We start from the raw sequence: 19112 nt of genomic DNA on the forward strand, positions 1-19112 counted from the left end.
TGGTGATGGTGATGACACATTCAGGATTTAAGATGATTATGAAAAATAAGAGATTTATGATTTATATTAGTTGGTTATGAAAAGTAATAGGTTTAGGGTTTTCAAGCATGGAATATGTATAGTTGAAGGTGGAGGTGGAGGTGGAGTGGGGGTGGATGTCCAATATTATAGAGTATTAGTTTTTATTGATAGGTGAGTGTTCCATTTAATAATGTCTTTTAATGTAATTTTACTTTAGGGTATAATTGTAATAAAAAAAATTATAAAATGGGGGGTCCAAAGAATTTTGGCAGGTGCTAATAGTAGCACTCTTTTTTTAGCCAAAAAAGTCATATTTTTTAGCCAAAAAAGTTAATTTTTTTACCAAAAAAAAATCCAATTTTTTGCCAAAAAAAGCCACAAAAAAGGTTAAAAAGTCAAAAAGTCAGTTTTTTACCAACTTTCCAAAACAACACTTTTGGTATGTTCTAAAATAGCACATGTTATTCTAACACATTATCTTCTTTAGATCATAATCATTTTATTTAAGTCACATCACATTTCTATTATGGGGGTGTTTGGGAAGCCTTGAAAGAGGCTGTTTTAGCCTGAAATGAGAAAATAGCCAAAAAGCCTCACCAACCATTGATTTTCAAAAAAAAGAAAAAAAGAAAAAAGAAAGTCAAAAAGCAACGGCTGCTGCAGCAACGCAGCCTACACTGCCACCAACAGTGTAGGCTGCAGACAGGTTAAATTACGATATTACTCCTACACAACAATTTTGGAAAAAATAAAGTCAGAGGCAAATTTGTCATTTCAATTTAAACATCATTCCAAACACATTTTTCAATACAATAATCAACCCAAAAATTTAACCAAACTTCCCAAACACACAAACTAAAATAGCAAAAAAACTAAAAAGTCTACTAAAATAATCACTTCCCAAACAAGGCCTATATCACTTAAAACTAACTCATATTTTACATATTTATAAAAAAATTAAAAAATATATTAATCTGACACTTATAATCCTTATTAAAAAAAAAAAAAGTGTATATTATTCACAATATAAAAAAAAAGTTTATATTATTCACAACTTCCATATATAAGTTGTCTGTTATTCTAAAAAAAATAAAAAAAAAATAAAAACAAAAATGCTTTAGACCACTAATTAGTGGTGACTCTAATAATGATGTGGCAGTGGGTCCCATCCACTGCCACATGTGTTTTGTGTTTTTTTTTTTTTTTTTTTTTTTTTTTTTTTTTTCATTGCCACCTGTGATGGTATTAATGATGTTAAATTAGTGGTATATAGCATTGCCCAAATAAAAAATGCACTAGTTCCGACCCTGACCTTTTGGGTTAAGCCTATGCGCCTCCATCATCTTCTTCTTCATCGTCTAGGGTTTCTAGGGTTTTCAGAGCCGCCACACTCGTCTATACATAGCGTTTTTAGGGTTTTCGGAGCTGGATCCACTTTCCTTCCTCAGAAGAATCTCCATGCGCCGCTGGTTTAGCGGCTTCGTTGATTAGACGGAGCCTCTCTCTCTCTTACCCTCTCTCTCGTCGGCCAGCCTTTCAAAGTTCCGATTTTCGATCGTTAGGGTTTCATTTTCTCAATACCTTGTATGAGTTCTTGCTGTGTATGGTGTAACGATAAGGTTCGATTAGGGCAAGGTTGATAGTTTTTGCTATATATATATATATATCGGTGTGTAGGTTTCGGGGGTGGAAGGGTTGAGATTTGAATGGCATTGGGAGATTTGATGGCGTCTCGATTTTCGCAATCATCGGCGGCTGTTTCGAATCACTTGGACGAGTGCTCGAATGCTGAAGACGTGGATTTGGTTGGGCAAAGAAGGGATAGGGATCCCGACGCTGCGAGCAGTAGTTATGGCAATGGTGCTACCACTTCCACTGCTACCAGCATGGCTTATTTGCCACAGACTATCGTTTTTTGTGACTTTCGACATGAAGATTTCGAGGATTGTGTTCCATCTGGTCCGTCTGATAGTGGGTTGGTCTCGAAATGGCGGCCGAAGGACCGAGTAAGCTGAATTTTATCCCTTTATATGCCCTTTCTGTTTGAATTCATAATCTATGTTGAGGCTTTTGGTAATTAGGTAAATTGATTTTGATTTTGATTTTGTGGGAACTAGATGAAAACCCACTTTACTGAATGTTGTTATTATATTGTGTTGTCTGTAGCAATTCATGATCTTGGCTGAAGGCCAACATGGCATTAATCTATTAGGTGAAATGAAGCATCTAGAGTTTCTAGATGGAAAATGACTAAAATTAGTTCGATTTCAAGTTGCAGAAATTGTAGAACATTGGTTATGGAATTCTCTTGACAACAAGGAATTTGTAGGTACGTTAAATTAAAGGTGCAATGCTAGGAGGAGGAGGTGGACGGGGTGGATGGAAAAAATAGGCTTAGGGTTTAGGATTGAAAGGGTTACCTTTTTGGGATTGTTAATGTTAGATCACCAAATTGTTTGAAAAAACTTAAGTTGATAGGGAATAGGCCTAACAATGCATATCAAGCTAACACTTCCCCTCATGTGCGATCCAGTCACACATGTGAAGAGACAAAAAAGACTCGCACATGGAGAGACAAAGAAACTGAACCAAACAAGGTGCACCAACGTAGGTGATACAAAATTTGAATCCAGGACTTCTTGAAATTAGAGCTTTGATTGCCATGTTAGATCACCAACTGTTCCAAAATCTAAGGTGAAAGGAATTGGGGCTAGACAATGTATATCAATCAAATAGTTAACAATATTTTGAGAATTGTGTGTAGTGAATGAAGAGAAAGACAGTTTCAGCTTGAAATTTCTTGTGAATCAACCAACTAAGAAGTGCATATGCGAAATCGAGAGATGGATATGATATAATGTGAACATGTGACATGACAATTTAAAAAAAAAATTAGTGCACAATTAAGCATAGGAGGAATATTTATGAGCTGATGCTCTGTTTGGGTTTTCACCTAATTTTCAAGGCATACAAGCTTAGTAGAAGGTGGTGCTACAGCAGATACATGATGGGAAGGGAGCCAATACATGAATCATAATGGTGGCAATTAGAGCTGCAACTCAGGCAGATTTGGTCTGGTTGAGGGTCTGTCCAGGACCAATGTAGAGGCATCTGCCAAAGCACGTTTTCAAAATTTGCATGCACTTCCTACTCAAATTTGAGCCCAAGTTTAATCCAAAGAATTTGGGCTAGGCTCGATTTGCCCAAATTCAAACACAAAAAAATTATCTTTTGTTGTCCTAAACTAATAAATAGCACTTTTTGAAAATAGCAAAGAAAAATATCTAAAAAAATGTAAATACAGAGCATAATAAGTAATTAGTTTGAGTTGTGTACCGAATAGTAGAATATATTACATTGCAATGTGATTATATCTAAATGGTGAGAAAGTAATTTGTAATTTATAATGCTTGATATTTATTGTATACAATTAATATATTAACAATAAAATTCCGATTTCTTGATTTGCTCAGGTTGTAAGGACTCCTGCCCAATCCCTATCTGAATTTAATTCGGGTTGTCAAATTTTAGTCTAAGGCCTAGCCAAATTTAAAATTATGTTGTCCAAGCCCTAAAATTATTCGGGTTGAACTTGGGTTGCTTAGGTTGAGCTAGCCTAAGTTACACCCATGGTGGCAATAAAGGTGGTGCCGCTGTTCAAGGCTGTAGTTGGGCTGAGAGTAAGCAGAGCAGTAGCTATAGAATTAGGAGTAAAGTGAGAGGGATTGACTAGATTAGGTGAGACAAGTTTTAAAAAGCGTTTTTTACTGTTGTGTAACTATAGAGGTCCCCTTGGCTACCTGTTACAACTGTAATATCAGTTATAATAAAAACCAAAGGTGTAATGGCTGTTACAGAACTATAACAGCACAGTTGGTTCCTGGTTGTATAAAAGCTCAATTTTATTTTTAGAGTTATCCCCTTTAAGCCTTTCAATCTCATACAAAACACACAGTTCACCTCTGTAGATTAACAGTTGAAAGAGAATATGTAGAATGCTCTTCATAGCAACTTAAAACTAGTAAAAAATTAGCACATATATTGGACCATGTTTAAAATTAAATAAAACACATGAAAAAGCCATTTACAATCCCAATAAATGTGATTATGAAATAAAAACCTGTGTATTGGTAAATTTTTGTGAAGCTGTGCGTAGTAAAAAAAATAAAAATCATAGCCTTATTTGCTTAAAAGACAAATAGGCTACTTATTTGTACTTCTATATTCCTCCACCACCAAATTTGCTGTTACAAACTTCCATAATCTGTCTTTTTCTTATCCCATTTTGTCTTTTCCACGGGTTTAGGTTTTATTTATTGTGGGGGTGGTTAATGATCTCAATTATTAGCTGAGATATATCTCACCCTCCTTATTTTGACTGGAAATATTATGCTTGCAAATTCTCTTTTGTTAAGATATTTTTGCATGAAGTTTATGGTGCACATGCCCAGACTATCGTCGTTCGTGCTCTCGTTGACCCTATCTATGGCCTCGTTTGGTAGAGCTGTGGAAAAGTGATTATAACTTATAGCCTAACAGCTTATAGCCTATAACTGTGAACATAAGCTGATTTTTGACTTATAAATTAAGGTTCTCCTCCCCCACTCAAAGAATAAGTTGATTTTTGACTTACAAAAAGCTATAAGCTGTATTATTAAGCTGAACCAAACACATCAAAATAGCTTAAATTAAGCTAAAAACTGAAATAAGCTGGAAATAAGCTCTACCAAGCAGGGCCTATGTATATTTTGAATTGGAGTTATCCTTTCGTAGCTAGCTTATGTTAAAGGTCATTCTGGTTGATAATGTGACTAGTTATTGCAGATTTGATAATATTTATACTTATGTATTGTTTTTGTATAACTCCAAACATTTATGGCAGATGAAAACAGGATGTGTTGCACTTGTTCTCTGTTTAAACATTAGCGTTGATCCACCAGATGTAATTAAGATATCTCCTTGTGCCAGAATGGAGTGCTGGATAGGTACAATTGTCACAGTGCTTATATTTTGGTTTCATCTGTGCTGTTGGACATTGCAGTTTTAGCTTTTTTGCTCTAATTTATAATCCTTCTTTACTCTGTTCATTACATTAATTGGCAAAATCCTGAGATATATTTTGTTGCTGGCTAGTGAATTGATTGATCATTTGTGGTCCCTTGAAAGATTACTTGTGTTGGTTTTTTTGGTTTTTTGTGGAAAGCAAGTATCTTTTGCATTACTAAAATGTTGGTGTTGGTTTTTATTCATAATAAGAAGTGGTTGTTCATTTGAAAGTTTTTATTCCAGAATCTCTCTTGCAGAGTCAGTCATTGGTTTCACATTTCCATTGTTGATACACATATATCTGAACGTGGCAGTTCTTCAGATACGATCCTTTTGGTTACTCTTTGCATTTCAAGTTGCCCAATAGGAAATACATTCCAAGTTTGAAGAAAATAACTTGATCCAATGACAAAATAAAAACAATGTGGATTTGTGCCTATAATCCGTCCACCTAGACTTTTGTAATTTTCGGAATTTAAAGCCCAAAAATTGCAATTTATTTATGAATAGAGGTTTCTAAAATATAATTTATTCACTGTTGATGTTGGTCACTTTGCCTCGTTATGCCCATTTAGTGGGATGGCAAACTAAAATAGCATTATAGTTTTTCAGGGGTCTCTTTATTCTTGTGTGTGTGGGGGTATGTATATACTATACTTATCTTGTCTTTGACTTGTAAACTGGCCGGTTGTACCAGAGTCATGTGGTTTGCCATTACTTATTCAGCCTCAGATTTTTCAGTTATAGCTATAACAATGCATTTATTTTACCATTTTGGATTTTTAAAAAGTATACATTCTGCTGACTGCATCAACTTCAGGTGCCTTGCTTGTGATTATTGTATATTGGACTTGTTTGTTCCTTTTTATGTGTTCATGTGATATAAAATATGTTCTGTTGTATTTGATTTCATGTGATTTGACTTTGCTTTATTGTGTGTGTTAATGGTGTATATGCTTGTCAAACTTGATATGTGGATTCCATTTGCCCTTCATTTCATTTTTGTCTGCAATTGGATGGATCATAAAGGAAATAGTTTTGTATCTCTAGATGAAATATTTGGATTCATTTTATCTTTCAATTTCTTTCGTTTTGCAGATCCATTCTCTATGGCCCCTCAAAAAGCACTTGAAACAATTGGGAAAACATTGAGTCTTCAGTATGAGAGGTGGCAACCAAGGGTGAGAAGATTTTAGTTTCTAATTGTATTATTGGGTACTGCATTAAGTTCAAAATTCATTTAGAATGTGCTTGGATGATGGTTTTGTAGTGCTTGCGATATTTAAAATGATGGATTTACCGTATGCATATTTAAAATCTCTAGCTTGGGCAGAAGACTCTCTCTCTCTCTCTTGTGTGTGTGTAAAGGATTTCTTTGCCCCCAATCCATGCTCGAATACATTGTTTTGACGAAGTTATGAATTCAACCGAAACAATGGAGTTATTGTGTCTAATTGTTCTGAAATTTTTCAATGAAAATGATGACAGAAATTATTTCAAAGTCATGAAAGACTGAAACATTAGGGCTATAATCTTTGTCATTTAGGTAATGAATGGGAAGGAGTCCCTTTTACACTATGTGTTGGGGAGTGTGTGCGCAAGAGGGAGAGAGAAATAGGTGCTTTTTATCTGTCATTGTATTTCAATAGTCCGTGCACTCTGAGCTTCTTTGAAAATTTACAAATAAGACTTTTTGAGAAATTTCATGTGCATTTGAATTCCCCCTTCTGGGGTGCTAAGCATGTGGAAATCTTTTGGGGGAATTAAGAATTCTCATATCATTTTATCTTAAGTGGGTGTAGAAGTCTTGATTTTCATGTATTTATTTGGTTTGAACCCTCCCCCGTTCCCTCAGACACTGCCTAATCTGTTGAAATTTGGACAGGCTCGCTACAAGATCCAATTAGATCCCACCGTGGAAGAAGTGAAGAAACTTTGTACTACGTGTCGCAAATATGCCAAGTCTGAAAGAGTTTTGTTTCATTACAATGGACATGGTGTGCCAAAGCCAACTGCTAATGGTGAAATTTGGCTATTCAATAAGGTTTCGTTTGCTAACCTGAAACTTTTTCCAGGCCATTTAGTGTTTATCACATGTTGGAATTTTTATCTTTTTCTGATTGTGTCATTTGGTTCAGAGTTATACACAATATATCCCGTTGCCAATCAGTGACCTTGATTCCTGGTTAAAGACACCATCAATATATGTTTTTGATTGCTCTGCTGCGGGGATGATTGTCAACTCCTTCATAGAGGTATTCAATGCTGTCTACTGTCTATTCATAGCTGACATTTTGTTTTTTCCATGGCAAAAGAATTGTTCTTGTTTTTTCTTCAGTTCTCTGGCTAAGTGTGTTTGTTTTATATTCTTATAGCTGCAGGAATGTGGTACTTCTGGTTCCTCTGGATCCTCCACGAGAGATTGTATTCTGCTTGCAGCCTGTGAAGCACATGAGACTATTCCTCAGAGTGCTGAATTTCCTGCTGACGTGTTCACGTCATGCCTCACCACGCCTATCAAAATGGCATTGAGATGGTGACACATTCTTTTCATTATTGTTATGTTCATTATCAGTTTTAATCCCTTTTCAAGACTGCTAGCTGTTGGCCTGTGTTGCTGAAGTTTTAAGTTTTTCTGCTACGTGATTGTGATATTAGAATAACTGAGGCATTCATGGCTATTGCCAGCATACTTAAGGACATCATCTTGGAGAAATAATGACATCTTAGAATTAACGAGGGTCCCTGTTCTTCAATTTTGGTGAATGGTCAAATTTGTTTTGAGCAATACGACAACCTTCTAGTTCAGTATCACTTGAGATAATAAAATTTAGGGTAAATTGCAAATATATCCCCTAGTTTTATTCAAAATACAGATTCTCCCCTCACGTTTGAGGAATTACATCCCACCCGTGGAGTTTTCCAATCACATAACAAATGGCCCCCTTCGTTAATCAACCATTAAGTCAAACTAACCGAGTGTATGACACAAGCAACAAATTTCCCCCCCTAGAAATACCTATATTAATCGTTATGAAGTTAAAACACTTTATTTTATGGTTGACTGTTGATAGATGTTCCCTTATTCTTCATTCCTTGCAAATTAATTATGCTCACTTTTTTTGGTTGTCACATTGGCATGCTGTTTTTGTTCTTTATTATAGTTCTAGAGTCAGTCGTCATTTGTTTTTTTTCTCTTCTTCTTTGCACTACTCCTGGCTTTATTGTCATTGCCCGTATTTGATGCCTTGAGTGGTTGGTGGTTGGCTGCTTTATTACCATGATATTTGTATCAGCTGGTTTGTGGTTTTCTGTTATTTATGTATTAATTGGACTAGCTAGTCATTTGATTATCATGTTATTTTCCACAGGTTCTGCACTCGTTCATTACTTCGTGAATCTCTTGATTATTCGCTTATAGATAGAATTCCTGGCCGCCAAAATGACCGTAAAACACTTCTAGGGGAATTGAACTGGATTTTTACAGCAGTGACTGACACAATTGCTTGGAATGTTCTCCCACATGGTAATAGGCATACTGGTGGTTTATTTCTTGGTGTGGTTGTTGTAAATGAGCTTTATGGTTACTCCTAATTTTGATGGTATGTTAGTGATAACTCAATTTTGCATCCTGCAGATCTTTTTCAGAGACTGTTCAGACAAGATCTGTTAGTTGCGAGTCTATTCCGAAACTTTTTACTTGCTGAGAGAATAATGCGTTCTGCAAATTGTTCCCCGATTTCATATCCTATCTTGCCGCCGACCCATCAGCACCATATGTGGTAACTATTGTATACATGTGTGATGTCTTTTTGTTTTTTGTTCATTTATTTTGTTCTGATTCTGTTTCACTGACTGCAATTTAGGGATGCGTGGGACATGGCTGCTGAAATCTGCCTTTCCCAGCTTCCAACTTTGGTTGAGGATCCTAATTCAGATTTCCAGGTGTCTTTGAAATTGTGCCTTTTTTTAATTTTATTTTTTATTCTTATTTAATCCCCAAGATTTTCCATACTGTCTTGTGTTTGACACAATTATCTAGTGCATCTATAAATTTGTGTTTACTTTTTCTATTCTTTTGATGTGTATGTCATTATAGAGTGATATTATGTTTTTTTTTTTTTGTTTTTGTTTCAGTCAAGCCCTTTTTTCACAGAACAGTTAACGGCTTTTGAGGTGTGGCTTGATCATGGATCTCAACATAAGAAACCACCTGAGCAATTGCCTATTGTTCTTCAGGTGTGTCTCTTTGCATGGTCCTTATAAACTGTTGGGAGTAATTTTGTCATGTATTCTATATTTTTGTGACTTAAAATAATTATTTTGGGATATAAGTTTCATGATTTCAGCATCTCCTGTGAAGTCCTGTTTCTTTAGTTTTTGATTGGTAAGGTGGAGTGAAAATATTTGCTCATTTTGCTATACTTGGGCCAATTTTCTGTTTGTTTTCTCAATGGATCACTATTCTGTTCCAGCCTTCTGGTAGGAAAGTCTGTAATTCAGAGTAGTTTTAACAAATCTTCTGTGTATATGTTGAGGTTTTAAAGTGTTCTTTGTGATACAGAAATACAAATAAATGACAATACAAGTATTTCTGATGACATTTGCCTGTAAAGGCATTAAACAGGGAAATTGTTTTCTGGTATGGCCATTTACTCATTATTGATGATATTGGCCTTGAATGCGGTGGCTAAAGGGTTACCTGACAGCATAGTGGTTGCTTCATGGTTGTTTTGGGATAAATGCCTTCACTAAAAATTTCATGTTGATTCACAGTTTGCGAGGCAACCATTTGATTTTAGATTATTACTTCTTGTGCATCTCTTTCTATTTAAATTCAATTTTTTTACCACTTTCTCTTCATATTCTGAGGTTGTACTTGGATGAGGGATAGGGATTGATTATAGGATATGATATTCTAAATTAGTGAAAAGTCAATATAAGGTGGTGACCAAATAAATAGGCAGTTGCAGTGGTGTTTCTAACATGGTCGATGGAAGGCAAAACCTGACAGCCATTCCAGCAGCCTCAGCAGTGATTGTGGATATTGCAATGCAATGGTTTTGTTCACACTAATTTTATCGAGTACGGTCCTGTGGAAAAGCAAACCGCTACCTTGGGTACCTACAATAAGGATTTGGGTTGACTAAATGACCCGCTCTCAATGCACATAGATAAGGTTTCAGTACATTTTTACCTTTAGCATATTGCTTCTATGCAAAGAAAATTAAACTTGGGAGCTCAAAATCTTTTTCATAACTGGCATCTAAGAAGCATGACACTTCTAAGAAGGTAACGTATCCGTGTCGTGTCCGTGTTGAACACCGGCACTCTTTGGACATTTTCTTGACACGTATCCTACACTCTACAAAACGTGTTCTATTTTTTAAAGACCCCGGACACTCTTTGGACACTTGGAGGACATACGTGTATCTTTTAAACACACGTGCCTATCGATTAGACATATGTGAAATTAATTATAAGTTTGAACAAAACAACTTAAGATACAATAATAAAGCAAAAACTATATAAATTTATAGGGATTAGTGTCATATTGCATTTTTTATCATCTTTGAATGATATATTTATATATATAACATATAATAAATATATAAAATTATATATTTTATGCGTGTCCCCCACGTATCGTGTCTTGCATTTTTTGAAAATTAGCGTGTTGGCGTGTTCGTGTCGTGTCAAGTGTCTGTGTCCGTGTCCATGCTTCTTAGACTGGCATTCTGTCCTTTCCAAAACTGAAGTCAGTTTTGTTAAGAAAAAGATGTCTATGTTATGCAGTTCTGATTTCTTTTTCTTTGTTTGTTTTGGGGGTTAAACTTAATTTTCCTTCAGCACTCTTGTTCTGCATACTTCATTTTTGTTTCAATTTTGTGTAGCTTTTGTTTTTTTCTACTTTTCTATAAATTTGCTGACCGGTCTTCGAACTGCCTTTATGTCTTAGGTTTTACTTAGTCAATGCCATCGGTTTCGCGCTTTGGTGCTTCTTGGAAGATTCCTTGATATGGGGCCCTGGGCTGTAGATCTGGTAGTTTTATAGCTTTGCTGTTGAAATCATCAAATTTTGTTTTATATATATGCACTTTTTCTGTATGTATGTCAGTGGTTTATGGCATCTCATTTAAATAATGTCCTTGATAAAATTTATGTTCTTGTAGGCCTTGTCTGTTGGAATATTTCCGTATGTGCTAAAGCTGTTGCAAACAATTACTCCAGAACTACAGCAGATTCTTGTGTTTATATGGACGAAGATCCTTGCACTTGATAAGGTTTATATAGAAATGTTTTGATTTGCTAGTTTTAAGCTATTTTAGGATCTACTTTGTCACCATAATTTGAAGATAAACATTGTGGCAGATTATTTGTGTTCGTGATTTTGCTTGCATTTATGTATCCTTGTTTTTGGAATTGTGTTTATTTAAGTTCTGTTTTGCTGGATGACAGTCATGCCAGGTTGATTTGGTGAAGGATGGGGGGCACACATACTTCATAAGGTTTCTTGATAGTGTTGAAGCATATCCGGAACAGCGTGCAATGGCTGCATTTGTTTTGGCTGTTATTGTAGATGGACACCGTCGGGGTCAGGAAGCCTGTATTGAAGCTAATTTGGTGCATGTATGCTTGAAGCATCTTCAGAGTTCAACTCCAAATGATGGACAAACTGAACCGCTATTTCTTCAGTGGCTTTGCCTCTGTCTGGGAAAGCTGTGGGAGGATTATACAGAGGCACAGATAATAGGTTTGCAGGCAGATGCCCCAGCTATATATGCACCTCTACTCTCTGAGCCCCAACCTGAGGTCTCCCTTTTTGCTTTATAAATATTTGTATCGTACTAGAGATATAATTGTTGACCTGTGCATTTAATTGTAGAAGTCAAATTCATTTCAGGTGAGGGCATCGGCTGTTTTTGCACTGGGCACTTTGGTCGATGTTGGATTTGACTCATCTAGAGATGATGTTGGTGGAGATGAAGGCGTTGATGATGATGAAAAAGTTAAAGCTGAGATTTGTATTGTTAAGAGCCTTCTAAGTGTTGTTTCTGATGGAAGCCCACTTGTACGGGCAGAGGTTGCTGTAGGTATGTCGACCCTCCGCCTCTTTTGCATGGTAGAATTCTCTATTGCGTCCTTGCTAAGTATCTTTTTCTACCATTTCTTTGAAGTAACTAGTGAATGGAGCTATGTATTTGTACAGAATGGACTGCAAGAACTAGTAATGGTGTGCAGAGAATTAGCTATGACTTTTGTACCTCAGGAAAAATATTGTTACGTCTCCTGTCATCCTGAACTTACATAATACTTCATTCTGCTATAATTGTGTTGCTCATAAAGTTATTTAAATGACAGAATATCTGAAATATAACAATAAAATTATTGATAAATGATACATTTTTTTTAATGTTTTGTTACATGATTCGGGAAAAATGGTGTCAGGAGTAATGTCATTTGGGATTTTGTTGTTATGTAGGCAAAAATGATTAACAAATGAGTTTGTAGTATAGAAACAACTTCTAAATCAGTTGTAATAGCCTATATGCAAATTTACTTTAGTAGTCTTAGACATTTTATGGGCATGCACTCAAGTGTTATTAGATGGACTTCACTGTGTTCACTTCAAAGCACATGTATTTTTTGTCTTGATTTTCATTGCCCATGCTTATTTCGAATTTGGGAGGGGTGGTGCTATAGATTATGCAAGTGGATATTGTATGTGAATTTTTGATGTGTTGGGATCATATCTTCTCTCCATATTTAACAGCTCTGGCACGCTTTGCCTTTGGCCACAACAAGCACTTGAAGTCAATTGCTGCAGCATATTGGAAACCTCAGTCGAACTCTATGCTTAGTTCCTTGCCTTCTTTGGCCATCAAGGGTACAGGAAGTGGTTACACTACTCCAACGCAATACATGGGTCCTCTGTTGAGAGTTGGTGGAGAAAACCAATCAGCAGTCAGAGATGGGAGGGTCTCCACCAGTAGCCCCCTGGCTACTTCTGGAATAATGCATGGATCTCCACCGTCTGATGATTCATCCCAACATTCTGATTCTGGCATACTCAATGACTGCATGAGCAATGGGCTTGTAAACTATACAAGGCCAAGACCTCTAGACAGTGCACTGTATTCACAATGTGTATTGGCTATGTTTACCTTGGCTAAGGATCCATCACCACGTATAGCCAACCTTGGTCGCCGTGTACTATCCATTATTGGGATTGAACAAGTGGTGACGAAATCTGTGAAGTCCACCAGCAGCAGTGTTCGGCCAGGTGAACCCACAATTCCATCTCCAAGTCTGGCTGGCCTAGCCCGCTCATCTTCATGGCTTGATATGAATGGAGGTATTCTTTTCTTGGTTTTGTGATGTGCGTCTTACAATGTAACAATGTTTCAGATTGTCCAACTGCGGCTCTAGGCCAAGGATTTGGCCTATTGCTTAGGGCTTTTTACAGGACAGAATCAGTGCTCATCTGGTGAGATCTGGATTCTTTCTGAATCTGATCCTAAACAATACCACCTGAACTCAAGTATACAAAATACTCAGGATCCCATTTTGGTTCGAATCTGAGGCAAATACAGCTAAAAAGTGTCTGTATAATTTCTCAAGTAATAATTAGATTATCCTTTATATATATATTTATATTTATATATGCATATTATTGGATATTATATCATTAAATTAATGGGATCTGGATCCTAATCAAATGAATCTGTAGACCTGAATTCAACCTGATTGTAATTGGGTTGTTTAAAATAATGAAAAATTTATTCGGGTCAAATTCTGGTCAGAATTGGATCTTGATCCAACCTTTTGGCAGTCTATTACCAGACTCATGGCCAGCAATTGTCCTTCCTGTTCATTTAATGCAAAATGTTGCTGAATATGGTAGTCTTCATCTTTTACTTAAACAACGAATCTAGTCCATATAAATACAAGTTAAAACAAATTGACATCTAAAGGTCAAACCATCCATTGTATGCTTTACATCTTTGTGCTTTCAGATATGGACTTCTTTTAAACTTTATGAATTTCCTTTTATTTTTTGATCTATTTAAATTTTCAATGATTTTGTTTTCTTGTTTGGTTTGACCTGGTGTAAGAGTGACCTCCATTTTGTACATCCAACGGAACAAATTAGCTCACTCATGCTGGTGCCCAATTAGATAGCTAACCATCACAGCTGGGTTGCCTACCTACCTCTTAGGTGAGGGTGGCCTAATTGGTTTTGGTGGCCTTGCCCTAAACAGCTATGTTATAAATATTAACAGTGGCTATAAATGTTCTATATCAACTTTGTTACATTGTGTCCTAATATTGCTACTTTTCTTGATTTGCCAAAAAAAATTGCTACTTTTGCCTGTGTAATATTCTTGTACTTTTTGGAAGTTTGAATTTGCCTTCTGTGATTTTATTGACAGGACATTTGCCCCTTACATTTAGAACTCCTCCAGTTAGTCCTCCTCGACCGAGTTACTTGCGGAGAGTTTGTTCGCTAGAGTTTAGGCCAAACCTAATGAATACTCCAGACACTGGATTAGCTGATCCACTTTTGGGTTCTCATGGAGCTTCTGGGGTTTCAGAGCGTAGTTTTCTTCCACAATCAACTATCTACAATTGGAGTTGTGGTCACTTTTCAAAGCCACTGCTTACAGCAGTAGATGATGCTGAAGAAATATTGGCTACAAGAGATAAGAGTGAAAAACATGCTCTAGACCTCATTGCAAAATGCCAGCATTCTTGTGGGTCTTCACAATAATTGGTCTTTGGTTATTTTTATTTATTTTTTTGTCATTTTGTGTATTTTTATTTGATAATCTACTTGGATTTTGGAGTTGAGTCCTCTGAAATGATTGGTCTTGATTCTATTATGTTGATAAACTTTTGTTTTATAATCTGTAATAATTTTGGCACATTTCCTTATCAGCTATTAACAAATGGCACAATCCAATTGCTAGTTGGGATACAAAATTTGAAACGGGTGCCAAAACAATTTTGGTGCAACCCTTCTCTCCAGTCGTTATTGCTGCAGATGAGACTGAACGAATCAGGTATTTGAGTCTCATGTTTTTTGGTTTTTTTGGGGTGTCTGTAAAATTTATTGTAGGCATCCTAATTATGCACTGAGGATTATGGCAAAGTATGTTAGGATATTAGCAAATGGTTATATTATGCTGATGCCATACCAGCTAGAACATGTTGATGGTCTTTAATCTGGCTGGATATACATAATTGTTATGAATTTCGTTTCTCTGAATCTGCAATTGCAATTGTCTGATGTCAATTTCGGATAAGGTGCTTTAAATTGCTCAACTTGGGAACAAGAATAACTATCCACTGTTCCTTGGTTGTTGATTATCTAACCTTGACCCAAGTTTGTTGAAATACTTACAAGTGAGTTGCGTGGAAATGACATGGATTACTTAACTGGATGGGGATTTTGAGCCTATATAGTTGCATCTAAGTTCTGTTGGAGTGATTTGTTAACTATGGTGCTGGTTCCTGTCTTGTACATTGGTATTAACTGCTTGGTACTTGTATCCTTTCAGGATATGGGATTATGAGAAAACTACACTGCTTAACAGTTTTGACAATCATGACTATTCTGGCAAAGGAATATCTAAACTGTGCCTCGTGAATGAACTTGATGACAGCTTGCTTCTTGTTGCCTCATGTAAATTTCTGCAATGCTGTGTTTGATCAGTTTCATGGTGCTTATGAAGATTCTTTCTGGATTTTTTAAAAATTATTTTTAATTGAATCTAACTTGTACTATACCCCCATGATGCAGCTGATGGGAATATTCGGGTGTGGAAAGATTACACTTTAAAGGGTAAACATAAACTTGTAACTGCATTTTCTTCAATCCAAGGTCATAGACCTGGTGTACGCAGTGTGAATGCTGTTGTGGATTGGCAGCAGCAGTCTGGAAATCTGGTAAATGCTTTACTCTTCCAGGATGTAATATTTATGAACTGTAGGATACATATGTTTTTTTTTTCTTTCTTATTTAAGTTTTTCATTCATTTTCTGTTCGTTCATTTTTTCAATGCCTGCTTCTACTAGTATGCTTCTGGTGAAATTTCATCAATTATGGTATGGGACCTGGATAAAGAGCAGCTTGTTAGTTCTATTCTGTCCTCGTCAGATTGCAGCGTCTCAGCATTGGTGAGTTATTGATATTTGGGGAAACACTATGGTACACACTCCTCAAAGGGTGTGTACCATATGCACCTTATAATTAAAGAAGAAAATAGTATAATTTCATACTTTTTGAGTCATAATTAAAAAAAAAAGAAAAAAAAAGTCATGACTAAACATAACATGAGACATAACTAAAAAACTCATGAGTCATAACTAAAATAATTTTATGACTAAAGAAGAAAATTGGTCATAACTGAAGAAAAAAATAGCACAATTTTATGACTAAAGAAGAAACTTGGTCATAACTAAAGAAAAAAATAGCACAACTAGGGGTGCATATGGTACACCCTTTTCAAGGGTGTGTATGTTAGAATTTTCCATATTCTTTTCTTGTATTTACTTGTTCTTTCTATATACGTTTTTCTTCTTTTTGAAATTTGCTGTAGGCATTGTCTGTTTATAACTCACAATAAAACCCTTAATAAAGCAGGCACTTATTGAAATTAACTGGTTTGGTAAACAAATTGCATCATGAAAATGACTGCCACCATTAAATTTTGCTTTCTAAAGAAATTTTGATCTGTTGAGCTGTGTTAATGTAAAGGAAAATGTAAGGGGTTAAATTAGTAATGTTGCTTAGTATAGACTAAAAATTTATTATTCCGGAGTCTCATAGATTTTTGCTGTTGTAAAAAACAACTCAATGCAGATATAGGAATTTAAAGTAAACTAAAAAGGAAAATAGAACAATTTCTTTCCATATGTGCGCTTTTTTGCACGTAAATGTAAATCACAACTTCTTGATTCTTGTTGTGGATCCATGTGCACAGAATAAACCATATTAAAAATTGTCCTTGCTTTCAAGTTTCTGCTGTTACTATTTTTAAGTTCTTGTTTTTGTATTGTTTAATGGGCATTTTTGTTGTTGCTTGTGTAGTCTGCTTCGCAAGTTCATCCGAGTCAATTTGCAGCTGGTTTTGCAGATGGTTCAGTTAAATTGTTCGACATTCGAACTCCAGATATGTAAGGAATTTTTTTTTTCTTTCTGTCTAATGTCCTCCAACATGGTTATTTTCCAAATTTATCTATGGTATCATTCTGATAAGCATTAATACTGCAGGGCTTTCCACTTTGTCTACGATTATAAATTCATTTGATGTGTGATTTTCCTACAGATAATCTTGTTTCAGGAATGGTAGTATGAAAAACCATCTTCCATCTGTGGCTTAAAGAAGTTTTATTTTATTTATTGTTTATTTCTTTAAATTGGGAAGTATTGTAAATTATCAACACTCTAGTTATTTATCAGCTGTTCGGATCCTTTATATCATCTAAAGTTTTTTAATAATCAACACCTAATCATAGTTAACACTTTTATATCATTTGATCTAAATCTGTATTATCCAGGCCTGTATGCGCAAGACGGCCACACAATCAGCCGGACGGGAGGAGAACAGAAAGAGTTGTGGGGGTCGGCTTTCAACCTGGACTTGATTCTTCAAAGGTAGAAAAAGTTATCTCTTTCATGCTCTATTTGTTTCCTTGGAAAACATTTTCTGGAAAATATTTTCTGCATTTTCTAGTGTTTGATACAATAGAAAACGTTTTTAATGGTCAACAGAAAATAAACTTATTTAGGCAGAAAATGTGTTCCATTTTGTAAGGTGAAACGTTTTCTAGACTAACGTTATCAATGCCACCACCTACCACTGGTGCCGCCGCCACCACCACCAATATAACCCTTAGTACATTAGTTTCAAGGTTGCAACCAAACATAGAAAACATTTTCTGAAAAAAGATTTTTGTAAATGTTTTTCATTGAAGCAAACAGAGCATTATTAGAAGTATTCAGTTGGAAATCAATGCTTGCAGTAATCTGATATCTTTCAAATGCAGATGCTATAGTTACGCATTTCCCCTTCTAAATTCTTGTCAAACTTGGCAATTTCCTACTTTTGTGTACTCAGATTGTCAGTGCATGTCAAGCCGGTGACATTCAGTTCCTCGATATCAGACAGAAGGAGGATATGTACTTGACCATTAACGCTCACCGGGGCTCCCTCACAGCTCTAGCTGTTCATCGACATGCCCCTGTTATTGCTAGTGGCTCGGCCAAACAGTTCATCAAAATCTTCAATTTGGGGGGTTCTTTATTAGGCAACATAAGATATGCCCCAACGCTCATGGGCCAGAAAATAGGTTCTGTGAGCTGCCTCACCTTCCATCCCTACCATGTGCTCCTCGCTGCCGGTGCCGCCGATGGTTGCGTCTCTATCTACGCTGATGAAATGCCTCCCACAATGTGAATAGACATTTTGATTCTTGTCTTCGAAAGCTTTTCCAGTCCAGAGGCGTCGGAGAGGCACGGCATTGCGTTGAAAAGTCAACAATGCAACTCGGGTTTGCGGGAAATATAGGTGGGGCCCAGTGTTCCAAGTGTATGGTATATATTCTTTTTAGCCTCTTCCATTGTTGAGGGTGTCATACAAGTTGGGAAGAAATCCAGCATATATATTCATTGGAGGCTTTGGCAAATAATCTGATGTTAGGTAAAAATGTAAATATTTTCTTTCCTTTTTTTCTTTTAATTCTCTCTCCCCTTGTTTTTCTGGTGTGTTCTATTTTTTTCCCCCTCCATACCTTTGTTCAATTTGTAAAAGCAGCTAATTCATCATTATTATAATTTATGTTTCTTTGAGAAGCAGAGTTTTGCTATGGCTTCTTAAACTCTTCTGCCGTGTGTTGGATCTCGGATTTGTGGAGGAAAAAAATAGAAAAAAGACAAAAAAAACAAAGAGTGAAAAGTGTATAAAGTGTAGGTTTTTTTTTTTTTGTTCATTTCTTTTGGCAAGAAGAAAAGAACTTCGTACTATCATCAATGGACACTT

General features: G+C 35.9%; 1 protein-coding gene across 1 annotated transcript; it reads left to right on the top strand.

The window, feature by feature from the left end:
* The first annotated feature begins 1298 nt into the window (after positions 1-1298).
* LOC114281663 (regulatory-associated protein of TOR 1-like) lies at positions 1299-18951 on the top strand. The gene is made up of 23 exons (XM_028224220.2): positions 1299-2027; positions 4904-5006; positions 6166-6248; positions 6953-7111; positions 7206-7322; positions 7443-7603; positions 8439-8593; positions 8705-8849; positions 8934-9012; positions 9205-9306; positions 11027-11110; positions 11241-11351; positions 11527-11880; positions 11972-12161; positions 12842-13423; positions 14502-14822; positions 15008-15131; positions 15630-15754; positions 15872-16017; positions 16147-16248; positions 17162-17247; positions 17632-17728; positions 18192-18951. Exons 1-23 carry the CDS (start codon positions 1728-1730, stop codon positions 18528-18530), a joined length of 4065 nt encoding a protein of 1354 aa, XP_028080021.2. The 5' UTR covers positions 1299-1727; the 3' UTR covers positions 18531-18951.
* Positions 18952-19112: the final 161 nt, after the last annotated feature.

This window comes from Camellia sinensis, chromosome 10 (assembly GCF_055761805.1).
Source record: "Camellia sinensis isolate YWXY chromosome 10, ASM5576180v1, whole genome shotgun sequence".
Lineage (NCBI taxonomy): Eukaryota > Viridiplantae > Streptophyta > Magnoliopsida > Ericales > Theaceae > Camellia > Camellia sinensis.